This window comes from Canis lupus, chromosome 37, assembly GCF_011100685.1.
Source record: "Canis lupus familiaris isolate Mischka breed German Shepherd chromosome 37, alternate assembly UU_Cfam_GSD_1.0, whole genome shotgun sequence".
NCBI lineage: Eukaryota > Metazoa > Chordata > Mammalia > Carnivora > Canidae > Canis > Canis lupus.
Genome location: NC_049258.1, coordinates 17,805,880 through 17,828,055, shown reverse-complemented (window position 1 = coordinate 17,828,055; position 22,176 = coordinate 17,805,880). Strand labels below are relative to the sequence as shown.

The 22,176-nt window shown below is 32.9% G+C and overlaps 1 protein-coding gene and 1 long non-coding RNA gene across 19 annotated transcripts in view; one reads left to right on the top strand and one right to left on the bottom strand.

Moving 5' to 3' along the window:
* Positions 1-22,176, top strand: part of KANSL1L (KAT8 regulatory NSL complex subunit 1 like) — a 130,841-nt gene that overhangs the window by 54,296 nt on the left and 54,369 nt on the right. For 9 of the 11 annotated variants that reach the window (XR_005385321.1, XM_038585636.1, XM_038585627.1 and 6 more), the window contains one exon: positions 17,750-17,954. Coding sequence is in view for 10 of the 11 variants with exons in the window: in XM_038585636.1 (XP_038441564.1) it covers positions 17,750-17,954 (205 nt within the window). In the remaining variant the exon portion in view is untranslated. The remainder of the gene's footprint in view (positions 1-17,749; positions 17,955-22,176) is intronic. The other 2 variants (XM_038585635.1, XM_038585634.1) reach the window with 2 other exon arrangements.
* LOC102152600 overlaps positions 1-22,176 on the bottom strand; it is an 86,930-nt gene that overhangs the window by 23,838 nt on the left and 40,916 nt on the right. For 5 of the 8 annotated variants that reach the window (XR_005385324.1, XR_005385326.1, XR_005385322.1 and 2 more), the window contains 2 exons: positions 16,015-16,107; positions 15,533-15,627 (listed from right to left, as the gene is read on the bottom strand). This is a non-coding gene — a long non-coding RNA (uncharacterized LOC102152600). Of the gene's footprint in view, positions 1-11,964; positions 12,122-15,240; positions 15,628-16,014; positions 16,108-22,176 lie in introns of those variants that run through there. The other 3 variants (XR_005385325.1, XR_005385327.1, XR_005385323.1) reach the window with 3 other exon arrangements.

Genomic DNA, 22,176 nt, shown 5'->3' with positions numbered 1-22,176 from the left:
TTTAAGTAGTATAGTTGCTTTTTTCTTCTTAAGCACTATTAGAATACAATCAATAGAACATGGATAAATTTTTAGATGTCATCAAACTTATATGATTAATGTAAACATAAACCAGAGACTGCGGGAGCAAATTTTCCAGGATGTAAAATGTTTCTGAAAAAGAAAAATGGTGATACCTTTGCTACAGAAGTACTGCATTTTTTTTAACATACCTTCCATTTTGTACATTTTATATTCTTTCGTTCCATACTGCCCTTTCAATATTTATTTATTTATTCATTCATTCATTCATTCATTCCAAAACATTTTAAGAAAAAAAGACCCTATATATAGTTTGGGCACAGGAGATTGGTAGATACCATCCATAAAGTTCAGGTAAAGTTTCATTTGATCATTTAGATCTCAGCTTTTATAAGGTAAACATTTTTTCTGAATGCAATTAATATAGTAATTACTATAATCTTTAGCAATTTATTATATCAGCAATTACACACACACACACACACACACACACAAGATCTTAATTCTTTTGTGAACAGCTTTTTTTTCTTTTTTTAAGACTTTATTTATTTATTCACGAGAGACACCGAGAGAGTGCGAGAGAGAGAGAGAGAGAGAGAGAGAAAGGGAGAGAGGCAGAGACACAGGCAGAGGGAGAAGCAGGTTACGTGCAGGGAGCCCGAAGTGGGACTCCATCCCCAGACTCCAGGATCATGCCCTGGGCTGAAGGCAGGTGCTAAACCACTGAGCCACTCAGAGATCCCCATAGACAGCTTTTATGTCCCTTTTATTTTGCTTATTTTTCTATTTTAAAGATTCAAGTAGAATTAAAGATGCTAATAGAATATTATTTTTCTAATTTTTTTTCAAATAAAATTCTAATGTGGCTTCTTTAGCTGCCATGGAGGACTGAGTGTAATTTAGTATTGGGAAATATTTATATTAATAATTATATGATTTATTGCTAAATTTTGTTTATTATAACATGAAAAGAAAATTTATTCTCTGGTAAAAATTATGTGAAGTAACCATCACATTTTTCATGCGATTAGAGGATATAAATTCTCTTAAATATATTGTTATTTGGGCTTTATTTCTGATTTGCTATTTTGAAAATCTAATTTTTAATACTTTCACTGTTTCATTTGTGCTGGATAATTTATTCATTGTCCTGTCACAGAAAAAAGTTCTTCTATTAGTTTTGCTTTACGGTTTGTTGATTTTAATATTCATTCCTTATATCACTGATGATTTACTTTGAAAGCAAAGATTCTCACATGTTGTATAAGGCAACTCTGATATCTTCATTTATGAGAACATATGCTAATTAAGAAAGTCATAATTTGTTTTTTAAAGAGGAAGTTATAATTATAAGTTGAGCCATTAAATACCATTAAATTGATGTGCAAACATCATGATTTGGGTCAAGCCCATTTTGGTAACATTTTTACCTAACCAGACATTATACTATTACATATATATATGTATGTGTGTACATATTTTCATTTTAATGTACTTGCCTATATTTTTGGTTAGTCACACAGTATTTATTACATAACTATTTGTTATATGTCATGTAGTCAAAGTGCTAGGTTACAAAGATGAAACAAGTCTCTACTTTTAACTAGCAGTCTCATAGGTGAAGTATAATTATTCAAAATATGTAATAATAAAGGAATTGTGTGCAGTTATTTGAATACTAGATTTTATTAGCTTTCATAGGTGAAAAGATACCTTATAAAGATACATGGTTCCAAATGAAAGTAGTGTTAACATTGGTTTTATTTACTTAAATCATGATACTTTTCAATTCTTTTTTTTTTTTTTTCTTTTCAATTCTGTTTACTAATAGTTCAGAGGTTCTTGTTGAAATCTGCTAGTAATTGCCCTCTTTCCTGATGTCAGGTATTTGTTCTTACAGGTTAATTGGAAGGCTTATTTTAAAAAGTTTATAATAGGGACTAGGGGGGAAATGAAAAAAAAAGTTTATAAAAGGCTCAAAAACTACTTAAATTCTTTTTAGATTTAAGATAAAAATTTATTCTCCAACTTTTTGAAGTATTCTGATATGCAAGTGCTTTAATTAATTTTATTAATTACTAATTTATTTACTTCGGGTAGTAATGGACAGTTTTTCAGTATGCTTTCTATATAACATGAGTTCCTTTCAAAAAGCATTTTCACATTTGTTGTCAAAATATACTTTTCTTGAAGAAAAGGTTTGGTTTCCTAGCATTTGCAGAAAATGTAATACAGCTACCTTTCATCAAACGAAGGTGAGTGGGGTGCCGAGGGGGCTCAGTCCATTGGGCATCTTGATTTCTGCTTGAGTTACCTCCGGGTTGTGAGGTAATGAGATCAAGCGCCACATCGGGCTCATTGCTGCGGGCATAGAACCTGCTTAAGATTCTCTCTCTCCCTCTCCACCACCCCTCCCCCTACCAAAAAATTGAGCAAATTTAGAATATTAGAGTTTTTGTTTAAAATGTGTAATTTATCTTTAAGTTTAATAACTGTTTTTAAATCTTTTGCTACCACAGACTTCTGGTTTCATTAAATTTTTTGTAAAAATTCTGTTTATGAGAATATATACCATAATAATTCTATTTAACCAAGAACATAGAAACTGGAATATATTGCAGATAGAGTAATAACTTTGAAGGAAAAGACAATTTTGAGGATTTATGGTGGATGTGTCTGTCAGATGTGAAGGGAGGTACTGAAAAATGTCTCTTGGTTCTGCCATTGAGACCTCAGCACCAGCAGTGTAGTGGCATGACGAGAGAAGAGATGAGAGTGGGCTGACAGAGAACTGGAGAAATAGTAGAGAGGAGGAGTGCACTTTCAAGGTTGTTGACTGTAAAGGCTATAGTAGGACGGATGTATAAGATCAAGAAAGGTATTTTTTGTTTTTAAGATGGAAGTAATGTAAGTATCTTTATTAAAATGAAGGGAAAGAGCTAGAGATGGTAAATGTAGAAATATATATCATAAAGTTATGGAGGGATTTTATATAAGGTAGAAATACACTTGTTCCTTGCAAGTGGTGTGGTAGAGATTAAGGGGGCTGCAGATGTTTTTAAAGTGTTTATAGCCAAGTTGTTTATTAAGTGACTATAGTTGTTTATAAAGTGACTATAGCCAAGTTAGAAGTGAGAAAAGAAGCTGTAGGAGTTAGGTAAAGGTTTGCACATACACTGGCCAGTCAGACATTGTCTCTTCCCTGTTTAATTCCCTTCCCTGCCTTCTTCCTCTTTTTGTAGCATGAGCAGCCCATCCCTGGAAAATGATGTTTTGTGGTTTCTGAGTAGTTGTTGTCGTTGTCTTTTTAATGCCTTAACTATATTCCAAGAAATACTTAATTGATATTTGTAAACCTAGTTAAGAATTTAAAAGTATTCTCTAACTGAACTTCTTGTAAAATAAACAAATACGTAATAGTAAAATTCTGTATATTTAAAAGATTATTGTACTCATCACATTTGAGATTTGGAAATTAATTGGAGACACAATTTTGTATTATAGTAATAAAGAAGAAGCTTAGGTTTTTAGATATCTGTATTGAAGGAAGGTGAAATTTATCTATTTGCCTTTTGCTTCTGGGAGTAAAATGTCAAGTGAAGCCTAGTTTTATTTCTTATATCTTTGTGTTTTTCCAATCTTGTTATTTTTTCTTCACATGTAATTATATATGAAGAAAACATGTTTAAGAATCAATGAATTTTAAGAGTAAGGGCTTAGTTAATTTAATGTTTTGCAAACTTGATAGTCAGAAAGCATTTTCTTAAGATGTCCCTATTAAGCATACAAATACTGTTCATTTTATATATTTAAGTAAATGTGAAGGTAAGAAAAGTATTCATTTGAATGAAAACTTTTAAAATCCTGATACAATGTACATAAACAGAATTTACCATTTTAACCGTTTTTATGTTTAGTGCATGAAGTATGTTCACATTGTTGTGCAGTAATCACCGTCATCTTCAGAACTATTTTCATCTTCCTAAACTGAAACTCCATTAAACAATAAGGACCTATTCTTCCTTTTTTTCCCATTCCTTGGCAACCACCATTCTACTATGTGTCTCTATGAATTTGACCACTCTTGGTATCTCATATAAGCAAAATTATACAGTATTTGTCCTCTTATGACTAGGTTACTTCACTTAGCATAATGCCATCAAGGTTCATCCATATTATATAGCATGTGTCATTTTTAAGATTGAATAATATTGCATTCTGTGTAAAGACCACATTTTTAAGATTGAATAATATTGCATTCTGTGTAAAGACCACATTTTGTTTATTCATTGATCCCTGGGTGAACTTATGAATAGCCACCTTTTGGCTATTGTGAATAATGCTGCTTTAAACATGAGTATACCAAAAAAAAAAAAAAAAAAAAAAATGAGTATACAGATAAACTGAATCTGCTTTTTTAAAAAAATTTGTTTGAGTTCTTGCTTTTAATTTTTTAGACATACACCCAGAGGTGGAATTGCTGGGTTGAATAAGAATATTTTATTGTTTATTTTGAAAATGAGAAATTAGTGAATGTTAATGGTATTTCTAAGCCAAAAGCTAAGAAAAAGCAAGAAACCAAAAAAGTAAGTAAAGCACAGCATCTACTTTTGTCTGAGGCCAATTTCTGACAAAATTGAGTTTTGATAGCTTTGTGGGGAAAGAAAGAGAAATCAAAGCCAAATCAAAAATCAAGTGAAGTTTTAATAGCTTGCGGGGTGAGAGGAAGATAAATCAAAGCTAAAACAAATCAAAGCCTTGCCTATGGCAGGGAGATGAAATGAAATCCTATTCCATGGGCTACAGCCTCAGAGTAAGTGTAAATCAGAAGGAAAACTGTTTACTTTTCCCCACGTTGGGCATCAGGGGGAGAGTTGTAGGAATACTACAAGGTAGATGGCAGAGACAGCTGTAGATTCTCTTTGGAGGAAGAGATCTGCTTTCTTAGCCTGCAGGAAACCCTCAGGAATAATTTTTCAAGGCAGTGATCAGCCCACATGTAAATATAATCAGATGTGTGAGGAGAGCGATAAGAGTAAGAATAAAGAGAAAATAATAGGAAAAACAGATTGCAAAGTTTTCAGATATTAGAATTATCAAACACAATCTGATTATATTTTTAAAAATAGTACTCATTTTGATTTGAGAAGTAAAAGATAGGCTTAAAATATCTGCAGGGAGGAAGCTATAAAAGTTACATGGTACATATGAAAAAGATCCAAATAAAACTCCTGAAAAATACCTTCATTAAAATAAAAACTAAGTATAAGTGAATTTGGCAACATTGACACAACTGAATAGAGAATATGTAATGTAGAAGATAGAGAGAAAGAAAAGTTCCAGATTATAGGAAAAGAGACAAAACTATGGAAAATAGTCATTTAAAAAACATTTAAAAATGTGAGAACATATTGAGCAGGTCTAATAGAAGACTTCATTGGAGACCTGAAGATGAACTAGAGAATGGAGCAGAAGTGATATTTGAAGAGAGATTGGCTGAAAAATTAACCGATCTGATGAAAGACACCAAATTCAGGAAGCCAGACACAGATTCTTAAGCAGGACAAATAAAAAGAAATCCACCTCTAGAACCAGAGGAAATGGGGGAAATAAAACAAAGACAAATGAAACATCTAAAAACAATAGCAGAGGTGGCGAAAGAGGAAGACATCACCTGAACTGAAACTCCATAGTTCACCTAACAGCTGACTTCTCAAGAGTAGTAACAAGAGCCACAGCACAGTAGAATGGTATCTTCAGTGTGTTGAGAGAAAATAACTGTCTGCCTAGAAATTCTATATCCAGAGAAGACATCTTTGAAGTCTGAGTGTGAAACACAAATGCCTTCAGATAAATCAGAACTAAAGAGTGGGTCACTAGTAGACTCTAATTATAATGATAACCATAAGGGTGTGCCTCAAGCAATGGAAAGTGATGGTCCTAGATGAGTATTTCAAGATGTAAGAGGGAACTAAGGACAAATGAAATAGTAAATAAGTATATGGGCATATTTAACCAAACCGTAGTAAAACATGTCTAGTGGGCTAAAAACAGAAAAAAAAAGTCCATGGGAACAATAGGTCAGGAGGCAGGTGAGTGGTTTTAAATTGTTCTCAAGTCCTTGAGTTATTCAGGACACTGGAAAAGTCCTGATATTGATTTACCTTTCTGTAGTTCTGTGCTAAATATGAAGAGGAGGCCCTCCCCAAGGTTGTGGGGAGGCTTCTTAGGTACTGATAATCCATTTCTTGGCCTAAGTGGTGTTTATGTTACAGGGGACGAGTAGGTGAAGCATTGCTTCATATTTATAAGTCAAACATTTTATGTACTTACTTGTAGATATCTTACATTTCACAATCAGAAAGTTGAGAAAAATAGGATACAAATTATATACTTCAAAAAGGGTAAATAGAGGGTGCCTGGTACCTCAGTGGTTGAACATCTATCTGCCTTTGGTTCAGTGTGTGATCCTGGGGTCCTGGGATCAAGCCCTGCATCGGGCTCCCCCTGGGGAGCTCCCCTGCTTCTCTCTCTGCCTATGTTTCTGCCTGTCTCTCATGAATAAATAAATAAATGATCTTAATTAAAAAAAAAAAAACAGAAAGGGCAAATAGAAAACACAGCAGCCGCTATAGGTTTGAAAACAACAACAACAACAAAAAATGGCATTATTATCCTAAGCCTGTGAGCAAAGCTTGACTAGTTCTACATTATTTAAATTATAATCATAGAATATCAAAGTTTTAAGATAGGAGAAGGAATATAATATTTGTTGAAAAGGAAACAGAATTAAATCTTATTTCAACATGTTACCTTCAATTTTGGCGATAAAGAATGATCCAGTTACTGATTTTATAACCCTTGCCCTTTTCTTTATCTGTCAATACTGTCTTAATCTAGGATGTCTGTTCTGTCTTTTTCAGTGAAAGCCTTCAAACATACTTGTGGGAAGCAAATGAAGAATGGCTAAAGGAAAGGACATATAACTATAGTTTTCTTTAATTGTCCTCTCTGATCTGAAAAGTATTCATATATATTTGTATATTTTGAGGTGCATACTCAGCTGAAATGTGTAAATTAATACAAATGTCAGACCTGATAATAGCAGTATAATAATAGGAAGTTACAGAATGTAGATACAGACAAAAGGAACATTTAAAAGTGATAGGAAATTTGGTAATTTACTATGATAAATAATATTTACCTTACAGTTCTTAAATGTCTTTATGGTGTCTAAGTATTTATATTCTCTCTCCTCCAAAAATTTTATCAAGTCTTTACTAACATTTGGCAGTTATTCAGTTTCTACTCTTTTCCAACGTTTACAATCACACTATCTTAAAAAGTACATGTTAGTCTATGAGGATGCAGTATGCCACAAAACAGATCATTGACTGTTAAATATATATCTTAAAGTAAATGTAGGAGATATTGAGAGATAGTATATGATTGTATGAAAAGTAAATAAGGCAGTATATACACAACTCTTAAAACAATGCCTGGCACATAGAAACAGCCTAATAATGTTAACCGTTGATATTTTTATGTCAGGACATATTATGTATGTTAAAACTATATATTTTATGTATGTATATTAAAATTGTAGGTAGTTTTATTTCTTTCATATCATGGCATTATCCTAGTCATTGATTCAGAACTATTCTTACTTTAAAAAAAAAAATGCTTCCAGTGGCCTGAGTTACAATATGGATTTTAGGGCCTATGTAAGTCTAACTGTTACTGAAAGTCCTCTAGTTACTGGGAATCAGAGGTACCACCTGTTTCTCCATCATAACTCTTGGGGAGTTATAAAGTTGTCCTGCCTTTGATCTGCCTGGTTGGTTAGGGACCCTATAATAAAAACAAAGTTTTATTACATAAAACACCTCCTTAAAAGGCCATCTTGGGACATTTAATCTCTCCCTTCCCCTCCCCCCAAAAGTTGTAACTTGTATTCATTTTTAATCAATTAGAGTGTTTTTTGAAATTTAGTGGTTTCAGGTTAATTTGTGGTTATGAATATAAAGTATACATTTTTATCTATTCTTTTTGTTTTTGACATTTTATGACCTTGGGCAAGTAAGCTTAAAATCTTTACATGCTATTTCTTTATCTTTAAATTTACTGGGACACAAATATTTATAGTTTCTAGTACTAATATTCTTTAACTAAATGTTTATATTTGGGAATGCCATTTTTTTAAACAAATGAATAATAAAAATAAAGATTTCAAAATAGCCTAAAATGTACCTTTTTGTCACATGACTTTTGTGCTTTGCTTTGGATGTAATCATTTTATGTTAGCTTAAATCAAGAGATTTCGTGAATAGAGAAAAATTACTCAACATGTTTTAGTAACTTTAAAGCATAATCTAGATATTATTATGAAAGAAGTACTTAAGACAGTAAGAGGAATGAAGATTCTACTTATATGCTAGAAACTTTCATATAAGCCAAGAATTATTAAATAAAATTTATTACATATTGCCTTTCATGGATGATACTGGAGTTAATTCAGTTTTTTTGTTTGTTTGTTTGTTTTTGTTTTTGTTTTTTTGTTTGTTTGTTTTTTGGTAACTCAGGCTCATGACTATGGCCACATCCTCAGAGACTGTGGAGATTAATAGTTGTGTACCTATAAAAGAATTTACTTAATAGTGAACAAATACCTACTGAGTAACTTTAGTGTGCCAGGCATTGGATTGGGCAGTGGGGATACATGTTGAACAAAAACATATGTGGTATCTTTACTCAAGGTATAGAGTCTGGGTGGGGAAAAAAAGAGATCAACTGAATAATCACAGAGTTAAATACATAAATTTAAATGCTGATCAAGTGCTATGAGAAAACTGATTTTTAAGAATACCCCTTTGGGGGGCACCTGGGTGGTACAGTCAGTTAATTGTCCAACTCTTGGTTTTGGTCCAAGTTGTGATCTCCAGGTCCCAATCTCAGGGTCATAAGATCAAGCACTGCCCCCTCCTGCTCCCATTGGGCTCTGCAGTTCAGTGCAGAGTTGGCTTGAGACTCTTTCCTTCTTCATCTGCCCCTCCCTTCCCACTTTCTCTCTCTCAAATATTAAAAAAATAAAATAAAATAAGAGGGTGCCTGGGTGGCTCATCCAGTTGAACCACTGACTTTGAGTCAAGTCATGGTCTCAGGGTTGTGGAATGGAGCCCCATGTAGGGTTCAATGCTCAGCATGGAGTCTGCTTGAGATTCTTTCCCTCTGCCCCTCCCCCTGTTCATGCACAAGTTCTTGCATGTGCTCTCTCTCTCTCTAACTCAAATAAATAAAATAAATCTTAAAAAAAAAAAAAAAAGTCCCTTTAGAGGGCGCCTGGGTGGCTCAGTCTGACTCTTGATTTAGGCTCAAGTCATGATCTTCAGGGTCATGAAATCAAGTGCCATGTCAGGCTCTGCACTGGATGTGGAGCCTGCCTAAGATTCTTTATCCCTCTCCTCTTCCTACCCCAGCCCTGTGCATGGTATTCTCTTTCCCTCTAAATAAATAAATAAATAAATAAATAAATAAATAAATAAATAAATAAATATTAAAAAATTAAAAATATCTCTTTGGAATCAGACAAATCTGAGGACAATCCCAACTCTGCCATTTGGTAGCATTGTATTCTTGGGCAACTTTCTAAATCACAGTTCAAATGAGAACAGTCTGCTTCCTGGATTGTTGTGAGGATCAAATGAAATAATAAGTGTGACATTTTGCTTTGTTTTGTTTTTTTACTTGCTGGTTAGCTGTCTTCCTGGATGAGAATATAAGCTCCATGAAAGCAGGAACTTTTAAAATCTGACCTATTAACTGCTCTTTTCCTAGCGTCCTGCTCTTTTCCTAATTCCTAAGATTACGGAGAGTCACATCATGGGCATGAACAGATATTTGTTGAATGAATGAAATGTCTTTTAAGATTTCTTGCAAGTAATCAGCATTCCATAAAAAATATTTTTTACTCATTTGTCTTTTCTCCCCCATGGTCAGATTGATATTTAGGAATTGATTTCATGGCTATCGCAAGCAGTTCTTCTTTATCTTATCTAATTTAAGGGTGACTAGAAAATCAGATAACCAAAGTGGTAGAAATATTTGTACTATAATAAGAGACATTTTCTAGTAAGAAAGAAGGCCTCTCCTAACAGTAACAGGAGTGAACTTTTGTGTATGAGTAGTGAGGTTTTTTAGTTATTTGAAAGGCTTTATGGAATTCACCCATATTCTGTGTACTTGGGGTTGCCAGATAAGTAATCTCATAAGTAAAGTGTTACACTTCTTCTAATAAAGCATACTTACTCTTGCTTTATATCACATTATATCATAATTTTAGTGTATAATTAACTTAGAAGAAATTTAAGTTTAGAATTTTTAAAAGTTGGCCACCTATTCTGTATATTAATTTTTAGTGGATCACGTAGAGCTTACTGTTTGATATAATTTAAAAAAATATTAAGGTCATTTTTATAATATCCTAATGAACTATTCTCTCACAATGTCTAAAGTAAATTCACCTCGTTAATTATTTTCCATACTACCTGTTTGCCCACTTGTTATTCATTGATTCCCAACCCCCACCTCTTATTTAATGGCAGTATCTCCCAGAAGTTAGAATTGTTTTTTTAGCTTTATTAATCTTGGCAGCAGGGTTTAAGATGAGTCACCAGGAACTGAGCAACTGAAAAGATTAGTCTTCAAACAAATGAAGCATTACATTTTATTATCCTGGAGATATTTGTTTTTAGATCTTGTACTCTAAAATGAAGATAAAATGTTGTAAATGGATCCTTGCTTACCCCATGGGGTATTATCTCTGAGAAAGTGAATTTCTATTTGAAGTAATATCTAGATTTTTATTGTTGTTGTTTCTTTTGCCTTAATGAGACCCAGAACATGATATGAAATTAAATTCCAATGAATCATTGCCATGCTATTTATTTCCACTAATGGTAATTATCTCTTGAAATGCAACCGTTCTTTCTAATTGGGTATCATAATTGAAAAACTGCACTTAAACTGGCAAACTAATTACATAGAAAGTAATTCTTTCTTCCTTGTAATATCTTTAATAGTCACTTCTCAGAAGTTAGCTGAGTATTCTAGGCTGAAATTTTCAACATAATTTTGGGTTCATTTGAATGACATTAATTATTTGAATGACATTTGAATGATATGTATTATTATATTAGCTAGATGTGTGACATCAATAAGGAAATAAAGTTTCCCAGCTATTTTTTGAAAGTAATGTCAGTAGGAATTATTTTCTTTTGTAAAAACTTTTTTTCCCGCCTTTTTACCTGTAAGTCCAAAATCTAATGTTAGAGGGAATGTTTAAATAAATTTTGATACAACCACTGAATGGAATATTCTATAAGTATTAAAAAATAATATGGTGACATGTTTATTTTGGAATGTTAAGTGGAAAAATTAGGATACCAAAATCATTGTATAGTAAGTATCATTTCAAAAAAAAAGACTTGAAGGATATAAATCAAAATTTTAATGAAAGCTGTGTTTGTGATTAGATGATGGGATTTTGAAAAATAATTTTCATTTTTTTCTATTTCCAAATTTTCTTTTAAAATGAAAAATAGCAAAATAAAATACAATGAAAAATAATAATTAGTAAAATAAAAAGTCTTCATTTCAAACAAATTACATGTGGGAAAAATAGAACTCCCATTAATTGGCTTCCTAGTCTCTTTGCCTTAATGCTTTAAAAAGTACCACCTGAAGAGCACCTGGTTGGCTCAGTCGGTAGGGCATGCAACTCTTGATCTCAGGGCTGTGAGTTTGAGCCCCATGTTGGGTGTAGAGATTATGTTAAAAAAAAAAAAAAAAAAAAAAGTACCACATGAAGTTAAGAGCCAGAGGAAAAATAACAGCACTCATTACAATAATAGTCTGTCTCTTTTCCTCTCTATCTTTTATTATAGAAAACTTTGACATATAGAAAGGATAGTCAAGTGAATTCACATATTCACAGCTTTAAGAATTCCCAAGATTTTGGGGGGATCTGGCAGGTTCAGTCAGTAGAGCAACTGACTCTTGATCTGGGGATGTGAGGTCCAGCCCCGCACTGGGGTAGAGTTTACTTAAAAAAAAAATAAAAAAGAAGAAAGATGAGCATGTGATGCATTCATTTCTCCAAACACTATCAAGGGAAAACAAGATAGTAAATTCAACTATTAGCAAGATGCTTGACATCAGGGAAAGTTTGGAGAAGGTTGAATTCATCAAAAAATTCCAACTGATAAAAAGCAGAGACTTGAAATAGAGATTACCAATCATGCAAAAACAGTGATTTTTAGGTGTGCAGTTTTATGGATATATTAGTTGCCTAGGTTTGTTGTAACAAACCACTACTAACTGTGTGGCTTATGATAACAGATATTTACTCTTTGACAGTTATATAGGCTAGACTTTAAAAATCGATGTGTTAGGGCCCTGCTGTCTATGAAGGTTCTAGGGAAAAATCCTTTCTTGCCTTTTCCTAGCTTCTAGTGTTTGCTGGCAGTCCTTGGCATTCTTTGGCTTGTAGCCCAGCTCTCTAATCTCTACCTCTTTATCCACATGGCATTATTCCCTGGGTGGGTCTCCTCTTTGTCTCTTTGTCTCTTTTTATGAGAACATCAGTGATTGGATTTAGAATCCATTTTAATCCTGAATGACCTCATTTTACCTAATTACATCTGCAGACTGTATTTCCAAATAAGGTCACATTGTGAGGTTCTTGGTGGATGAAGATTTTATGAGGACACTATTGAACTCAGGACAGTGGGTGTGGGTATTTTGTACTTGAGTGTATGGGGAACTGGGGGCCGGGAGGTGGGGCTATAATAATCTTTTTGAGAATGCACATTCTAATTCTCTTCATTATTGATTTGTACTTTTTGTATTTTTTATTTTATTTATTTTTTAAAGTAGGCTCTATGCCCAGCGTGGATCCCAACATGGGGCTTGAACTCGAGCTGATATCAAGTCTGACACTTAACCAACTGAGTGACCAGGCACCCCTCTACTTTTTTAAAAGTGTATTCAATATGAGAATGGGTGAATATGGGAAGAATACTGACAACTACTGTCCTTAAACAGTATTTTAAAATTCTCTGTTAAATATTCTCTGCTCTTTCTTGAGAATAAAAGATAAAAGTCACCCCATGAAGTCTTTTCTATGCTTTTATGGTTCTGGCATTCTGAATTTATAACCAGGCTCAGAAGTTTCTTATTTACTAAAAATATTTGAGTAGAGCATTATGAGTTTATTATAATATTCCAATTATTCCAGGCCTTCTATGAACATAATTTGGCTTAGGCAAAGGTTATTAAATACTTGAGAAATTTACTATGAAAATTCTACAGTGTCTTTCAGTGGGTTTGTAGGAAAAAAATGAAAAGAAAGATAAAAATTAGACTGTTACTGTACATCCTCTGTCATCAATACTGCCACCAAGATAATATCAGAAAGCTAGCTAATCAATGCCCTCATATGCCCATATTTTTAAATTGTTTTATTTATTATAAGTACATAATGTTTGCAGGAATGGATTTTGGTAGTGATTTACATTAGAATATCTGGTAAAAAATGATTGACTCACTTTTGGGCTTTTGGTTCCTATAGTAATCAAAGTATAGGCATATACTGTAAAAAAATTCACTTGAAGTTTTCCACTCATACTCTGTACAAGCAAAATGAATGCTTTCTGATATCTATAAATAATCTTAACTGCCAGAATTTTCTAGGATTGTAATAGAAAAACAGTGATTTCAGAAAGTCATTAAATAACTATTAGAGAAAGTAGATAATGTTAACAAAATGTAAGCTCAGAACTTTGATTATTAGATAAAGCTCTCAGTTGTTTTGCACTCTGCACATTAGAAGTGTTTAGACTTGATTGATACCCTTTTTACAAATCAACATCTTATAGTTCTTATCTGCTTATTCTTCTAAATTTATGATGGACATACTTGACTATACAATAAAATAAAATATATCATATCTTACTACCAAAAACTACCTTTTGTAAATCAGTTAGAGATTCAGAATGAAATGCAAGGCCATGTCAGTATATATCTTATCTTTCTTAGCCTATATCTTTTATAGCCTTCTGTTTAGATCCTCTTTTGGCTCTAGGTTAAAACGTTCAATGTTTACTCATTCACTAAATTAATTATGTAGGGGTAGTGTGTGTTATACAAGCATTATACAAAGCACAGAGGTGGAATGATAAACCTGACAATGTATACGTATATATTCCTCTACTCATCAAGTATTTATTGAATATCTGCTGTATGCAAGGTACAATATCAGGAACTTCTTGATACAGGGTTAAACAAAACAGACACAGTACCTGCACTACTTATAGTCTAGAAAGTAAGACATCAGTTAATCAGATAATCACTCAAATGTAAAATTATCACTATGAAAAATGCTACAAAGGACACATGAACAGTGCTTATCAAAGCTCAAAAGGGGATGTGACCTAGTCATTGGAGAGATGAACCAAGGACTGAAAGACTTCCCTGAGAAGCTGACTTTTGAACTGAGAGCCAAATGATTATTAGAGATTATGTAGTTGAAGGAGAATGTGAGAAAGTTCTGTAAAGCAGAGATAACATATGATAGGTCTTATACAGTAGAGAGTATGATTTATTTGAAATGAAAGGAGGTGGTGTGGCTAGAATTCAAGTAACAGGGAGGAGTGCGATGGCAGGTGCCAGGCTAGTCCATGCCTTTTAAACTTGAAGTCTTTTTCTCCAGAGCAATGGGAAGACTTTGAGAGATGTTAAGCAGTGTAGGAATGGGAGGAAGGGGCATGAAAGGATAAGATTTGTTTACCCAATAGACTGGTATAGAAGGGACTGAAAGGGGGAAAAGTTTAGATGAAGAAGACTAGTTAGAGGCTATTCGAGTATTTATTCCTGAATAAAAAAAAGCTTGGATTAGGGCAGTGACAGTGGAAATGGAGAAAGATGTAAATCCACCCTCAGTTCCCCCTTCTCTTCAATTATTTAATTCATTTTAAAGCCAAATTATGCTTTGTGCCTATACCTCACAAAAGATGTATCCTTTCAGGTTTTTTTTTTTTTTCTTTGAGCAAAAGTTTCCAATTGGAAATGTGCAAAAGTATAATTCATCACCTCTTCTGGTACTATCCCACTTGTAAGATTGCAATTTCAGAAGTTCAGTGATAATTATATATTGGTACTTACTGATTGTTGCCTTTATAACAGGACAGTACTTGGTAGTGATCTATTGCATCCTCAGTTTCTGGGATTGCCGGGGTGTACCTACAACTTGATGTGAACACTAAATCTTCTCTTATTGAAATATTATTTTTCCTCTTGGGTTTTCTCCTCCTCTTCCTATTATTATTATTATAGCTTTTTTTTTTAAAAGAATATCATGTGCTGATGGTGTTTTATTTAAGTTCTTGTTTTCCTTAATGCTTAATTACTAGATTATATCATATCTCCTGAGGAAAAAGCTGTAAGTTATAGTTACGTGAACAGAGTTGTTGTCTTCCAAGCTCCCTCATTTTTCTCTTTTTCTGCTTTTCATTGAAGTTGATTGATTTATTGTCTCTTTAGTGTAGAACACTGGGGAAAATAAGTGAATTTGTCAGTGATTTGTAATAATTCTTTATAATAACCTCATCAGTTATTTTTAAAAGTGGTTTATCTACCAAATGAGCTTTGGTGAGAATAATGTGCTTTATACATTGATTAGGTATGAAATAAACAGAGTTCACATCTTTGAATTTCAGTACATTTCCCCATTTATTCGAGAATGATAAATTTTGATAACACTTTACAAGGATCCTTAATAGCTAGAGTGTGTCTGTCAGAAGTCATTAAAAAAGAATTGCAGCTGCGAACATATTCAAGTTTTTTTAAAATTTTTTTTTCTCAATGATAATGTGTCCATCACCTTAGAAACTTGAAAATATAGTGTTCCCTGAACAAAGTGACATGTTTTCTACTTACCTTTAACCCAACCTGTAAACCTCTAGCCAGTGTAAAAGCTGTATGCTGTCCATCAGTAGAGATGGTGGCTTGCCTTCTTTAGGGCTAACTCTCCTGTGGGGATGGGGATAAGGGCTCATTAACAACTAAAGAATTGTAAATAGAGGGCTGAGTTAACTGCGCTTCAGGCTCCTGGAATTAAAAAAAAAAAAAAAAAAAAAAAAAAAGCTTTTCATTTTCTCTAGACACTATGGAAGCAATGTCCCTTTTAAGGAACCAATATATCTGCCTAAAGGTATTTCTGACTTGCCAGAAGAACCTCTTTTTGTACTGGATCTACTCTTACCTTCCTGAATCCTAGCATCCTGACTTAATTTTTTATATCAACCACCTGGCTTACTTCTCTGCCAGTCACCTGCCTTACCTAGTGCCTAATTTGTTGCCTATCACCTGTGCCTTCTGCTCGCCCTTGGCATGATAGCCCAACTCCATGGCTGTTTCTCAAGAGCAGAATGTTACTTACCGCTGATATACTTGTTACAGAAAATAACATCAGGATATGAGATTGGACCTGTTAATTTGTGAGTAGTGTTATCTCTTAAACCTTTGTCAGATCTTTAGAACGCTTACTAACTGGTACTTATGATGTTGTTGACTAGGGCTCTCTGAAGACTAAAGTGAAATAATTATCATCACCTCATTTTCCCTGTACTGGTCTAGCCAGTCATACTCAAGTATTTGTTGAATGTATGATAGTCACCAAATTCCATATTTATTCTCTTAAATTATTTGTTTTCTCTACAAGCTAGCAGAATATTTTATAGCAGCCATAAATATGATTCAAAACTGAAGATACTGCTATGGAAAAACAATGTCTTATAATTACTGTTAAACACCAATTCTACTTAAGCCAAATAACATATTTAGAACTTCCTTGTTGATTAGCAGTACAAAGTATGGCAGATTCACGTATTGATATTAGAATACTAAAGTGACTAGCTTTTGTTAATATAAGTAAGGTTGAAATCGATACAGTGTAGTACCTGAAAAACTTAATTATTTTACATATAATATACTGGTATAAATGAAATTTATGTGGCACTGGGCATTAACTTTCTCCTGATATTCTGATTTTTAAAAAATATTTAAAAATAATGTTTAAAAATTAATATAATGTTGACATTAATGTACTTATTTTTATGTGTACTTTGTGTGGTCTATTTCATTATTTTATAGTTGTGGCTTCTATATCATCAGAAGTTTAAAAATATTCCTAAAACATAGTAGGATTATGTCTTTGTTTCAGAATTCACTGAGATGGTATGTCATGTTTATTTCAGAGCAGCTAATGATATAGTATGGGATTTTAGCCTTTTGTAAACCTATAATTTTATATAATCTCACCCATATGCAAAAAAAGAATATAAATAGTTATAACACTGTACAACATGCATGAATTATTGATATACAATGAACATGTACATTGTACCAGCGAACTCATGTGAGCATTTATAACCTATGGGATATTTGTTTTACAGGAGAAAATAGAAGTAGAAATTATTTTTACAATTTGAATATCTAATTCCCTGTTAATACCAATTCTTTTGCCAATTGTTACCACAAAATTGGCTAAAATTATTACTCTTCTGTCATAGTAGATCAAGACAATTTACATTTAGTTTTCTTTGTCTTTTTTTGTTTGTTTGTTTGTTTTGTTTTATTCCCTCCACTCCCCAATTATTTCATGGCATTTCAGTGCTTCAGAGAATTTAGATGAGCTCTCTTCCTCCAGTAGCTGGTTACTTAACCAGAAGCACAATAAGAAAAGGAGAAAAGACAGGACAAGATTGAAATCTCCATCCTTGACTATCATGAGTACAGCAGCTCGAACAAGGCCACTTCAGAGTTTCCACAAACGAAAACTCTACCGATTGAGCCCTACTTTTTATTGGACTCCACAGGTAAGGCTGCCTATGGGAAAACATGAACAAAGATTTTGTCATCAATGTATTTCACATACAAGAGGATATGGATTGTACATGATTATTTAGAGTAATTACGTCTAGAAAGCTTAAATATATAGTTTATACATGATATAGATATTGATAATATATAAATGGAATTTAATAATTTTGTTAACATTGCAGTGTATTAACCTTCTCACATCTCTATTTTTTAAAATGCATTGTATGCTTAAACTAACTTGAAGGAAAATTACATATGGTGATTTTAAGATTTTACTGGTAGGGATAATAAGGGAAAAAAGTGTACTACATATTTGTCTTTTGGTTAGTAAAGAAAAAAGTAAAGATAATCTGCATAGCTGCCACTTATTTTGTAAGAAATAGCATTGCTGTCTTTTTTAGGTTTGGTATTAATCCTGGTGAGCAGCATGACTTTTCCTTTTCCCTTTTCTGTAATATAAACAATGCAATTTTATATATCCATGCTTACACTTTTTACAGTTAAAATGTACTTCATTAAAACCATGCATTTTGAAAAGTGTATTTTTCATTCTGTTAGCAGAATGTTAAATGTACATCTTTCAATGAATATCTCAACAAACTATGATAAAGGGCAAGATAAGTTACCTCCAGTTTTTGTTATATGACATGCTTTTTTCCTATTATATTTTTAAATAAAATGGCGAAGGAAAGAAATTCTTCTTTATGCTACCATTTAATATTGTTTCTGACTATTACTATATAAACTATTTAAAATATATTAGTATAAAAGTCAGGGTGCTTTGTTCCATTAGAAATCAATTTTAAATTTGATTTTATTGGCTTCAATTTTAAATAGAAATGTGGATTCTGACAAATTAGTTTTCATTAATAGGTTGATTTTTACCACTTAAGCAGTTCAGATTATTACTATGTTTTCCAACTTGAAAACATTTTTTTAAAATTTAAGTTTGTTTCAGAATCTTAAGAAATTTTACATAACCAACCTAATAGGAAAATATTTTTATTTAGTTTTTATATGCAGAATCATATTTTGTTTAATGATTTTTATTTAAAGATGCTACAAGCAATAGGTTAATATTTTTGAAATTAATTTTGTAATTTCATAATTATATATAGAACTGTTTATCTAAAATATTGGAATTTGCTTCAGTAATTTAGGGGATTTGTTAGGTATTGCTAGAATACTTTTACACATCCTGAGATTGTAAAGATCAGCCTTTGTTCAACAAACAAAGGAAGAAACAAACGTGAGATCATTGTTAGTAGTAGACCATATAGTTTATCATATTCCAGTCATTATGCTAAGCATTTTCAGTACATTATTTTATTATTTATTGTTATTTTAAAATATGACTGTGAGATGTTATTAATCTCCCCTTTAGAATCAGAAATTGAGGTGCAGAGAGATTAAGTAACTTGCCCAAGGTCACACAGCTAGCTAGTAAGCAATAAGTCTGATTCCAAACCCCATGTTTTTACCCATTGTATTGATAATGACAAAAATAAACCAAATAATTTTTGTTTTTGAATTCAATTAAGACAGTATATTTGGGGATTGGGGAAGGGCTTATCTGGTTAGAGGTATGAAGAAATGCATCATAAATTAAGGGCTTTGAGGGAATGAACAGAATTTTGAAAGGTTATGGGAGAGTTGGAGAAAGAATTTTAGGTAAATAGGAATAGAGATGGAAAGAAATGATGGAAAATAACAGATGCACCTACCCCCCAACTTCTCCCCCAAATTGCCAGGATATTTAGTACCCAGTTACCTTTCTAAACCTAAATATCCTTTCTTTCAGGAAGCCTTCCTTAACATCTCCACTATGGGATATTAATATAAACCTTATTATAAAAATAACCCATTACTTTGTCATAATCATTTATTTTTCTGTCTTCTGTCAACTTACATTGTAAGTTTTTAGGAACAGGGACTATTTATATTTGAACATACAGAGCTTTGAACAGTAACTGTGTCCCAATAGTATATGCTTAATAAGTAATTGTTTAATGTATGAAAGAATTAATGTAGTAAATATGGGAAGATATTTAAAAGGTAATGGAGAGTAAGAACTTATAAGTGTGTGCGTGTGTCCTCAATTTGCTTTGTGAAAGGGTCTATAACACTAAGTAATGCCTAATAGAATTTTCTTGTAATGATGGAAATGTTCCATAGATACTTGTGCTATCCAATATGATAGTAACAAAATACATGTAGCTATTCAGCACATGACATGTGGCTAATGCAACTAGAGGACTGAACTTTCTATTTTGTTAATTTTGATTTAAATAGCCACCTATGGATAATAGTTACAAATTGGATATGACTCGTACTTACCCTGACAGCAGTGATTACATATGGCACTCATTCTTGTTTTCTAATACCATTCTCTGCTGAAAGGAAATAGAGATCTTTGGAGAAATGGCTGATCTCCAGATGTGGGGAAGAGAGAGTATAAGATGAGCTTGGAACATCTCATGTTACCAGAAAGCAAGGAAGTGTTACAAAAAATACAAAAAAAAAAAAAAAAAAAAAAGAGAGAGATGGGGCAGGGGCATGTCAAAAGCACCTAGAAGTTTGAGAAACAAATAACTAAGGACAGTAATGAACCATTGAAAAAAATAGGAAACCATGAGTTCATGCTGCTAATAGTTAAATTGATTGATAGATAAGGAGAAAGGGAGAACTTTTCCATATAGTAGAATGCTGATTCATAAATATGGAGTGAGCACTATAGAATTACTGCAGTGATTCATGGTAAAGACTGAGAAAGAAACATCAATGGGTGATCAAAACTAACATGGCCTATGAGAAAGATAGAGTTTCACTGTGCAGTATTTTGGCCAGGGATGCATGGCCTGAATTTAATTGTAAGGAAATAGCAGACATAGCCAAAATCAGCAACACATTATTAAGAAACAGTGGCCTATAATCTTAAAAAAAAAAAAAGGTCAGTGTCATGAAGATCAAAAAAGACTGAGGAAGATTGAAAGAGACTTTAAAAAGATACATGACAATTAAATGAATATTTGAACCAGACCAGAATTCTTTTAGGGGGGAGGGGAAATACTTAGGACAATTGAGAAAACTGTACTATTGGTGGTAGATTATATAAAAGTATTGTATCAATATTAAATCCTAAATGTGATAACTGTTTTGCCATTATGTAAGAAAATATCCTTATTTTAGGAAGTACACATTGAAACATTACGAGTAAAGTGGCTAAGGCATCATTTTATTTACTTATTTCTTTTTAAAGATTTATTATCTTAGACATAGAGAGAGAGTGCAGGGTTAGGGAGGGGCAGAGTAGGGGGAAGGAGAAAGTTTTAAGCAGACTCTGGACTGACTGCAGAGCCTAACACAGGGCTTGATCTCACAACCCTGAGATCACACCTGAGCTGAAACCAAGAGTCAGATACTTAACCTACTGTGCCACTTAGGTGCCCCTAACACATCCATTTTATGTAATAAATTAACTCCTATGCATGTAGAATGGTACTAGTTAAGTAGCATCCTTGGTAGAATTGAGAAAATAATGATTTAAATTATTTTCTATAACTTAACTCTCTAGCAGAGTACTGGCTGAGAAAAGCTTATATATATAAAGGGAATGGAGAGATGGAAGTTCTTGCTACAATGTAGCATATAGTAAATGGTTGATCATCATACTCATTGCAACAAGTACATGTATAAATTGCCAGGAAAAAAAAAATCATCATACAAGTAAAGACATTAGCAAGACTTCTGGTTTCAGTTCCAACACACAAAGAAACTGGAAGTCATCCCTTCTACTCTTACAATAAGAAAAAGGTGAACAAACTGAAAATCAGTGCGTTTTCATGGACCCTTCAAAGAATTGAGGTTACAGGACAAACTGCCACCCTGAAATATGGAGAGTAAAGCAGTTTCCAAGAGCCACAGCCAAGATGTGCTTACCTGGAGCAGAAGCCACAGCCACCATAAACTAATTGTTAGAAACAGTTAACTGGTTATTTTGATGAATTACTTGAGACAAAGTATGGACTAGCTTGAGAGTGAAAAACTCCTGGGGACCATAGTCCTAAAAGTTCTTCCACACTTTCATGGACTTTATTTCTACACACCCCACTTCCAGGTTCTTACAGTGAAGATCCTCAGTGCCTGTGGCATGGAAGGGGAGGGGATAGCTTTTATGAGATGAGCCAAGAAATTGTAACACAACTTTTTCTTTCAGGA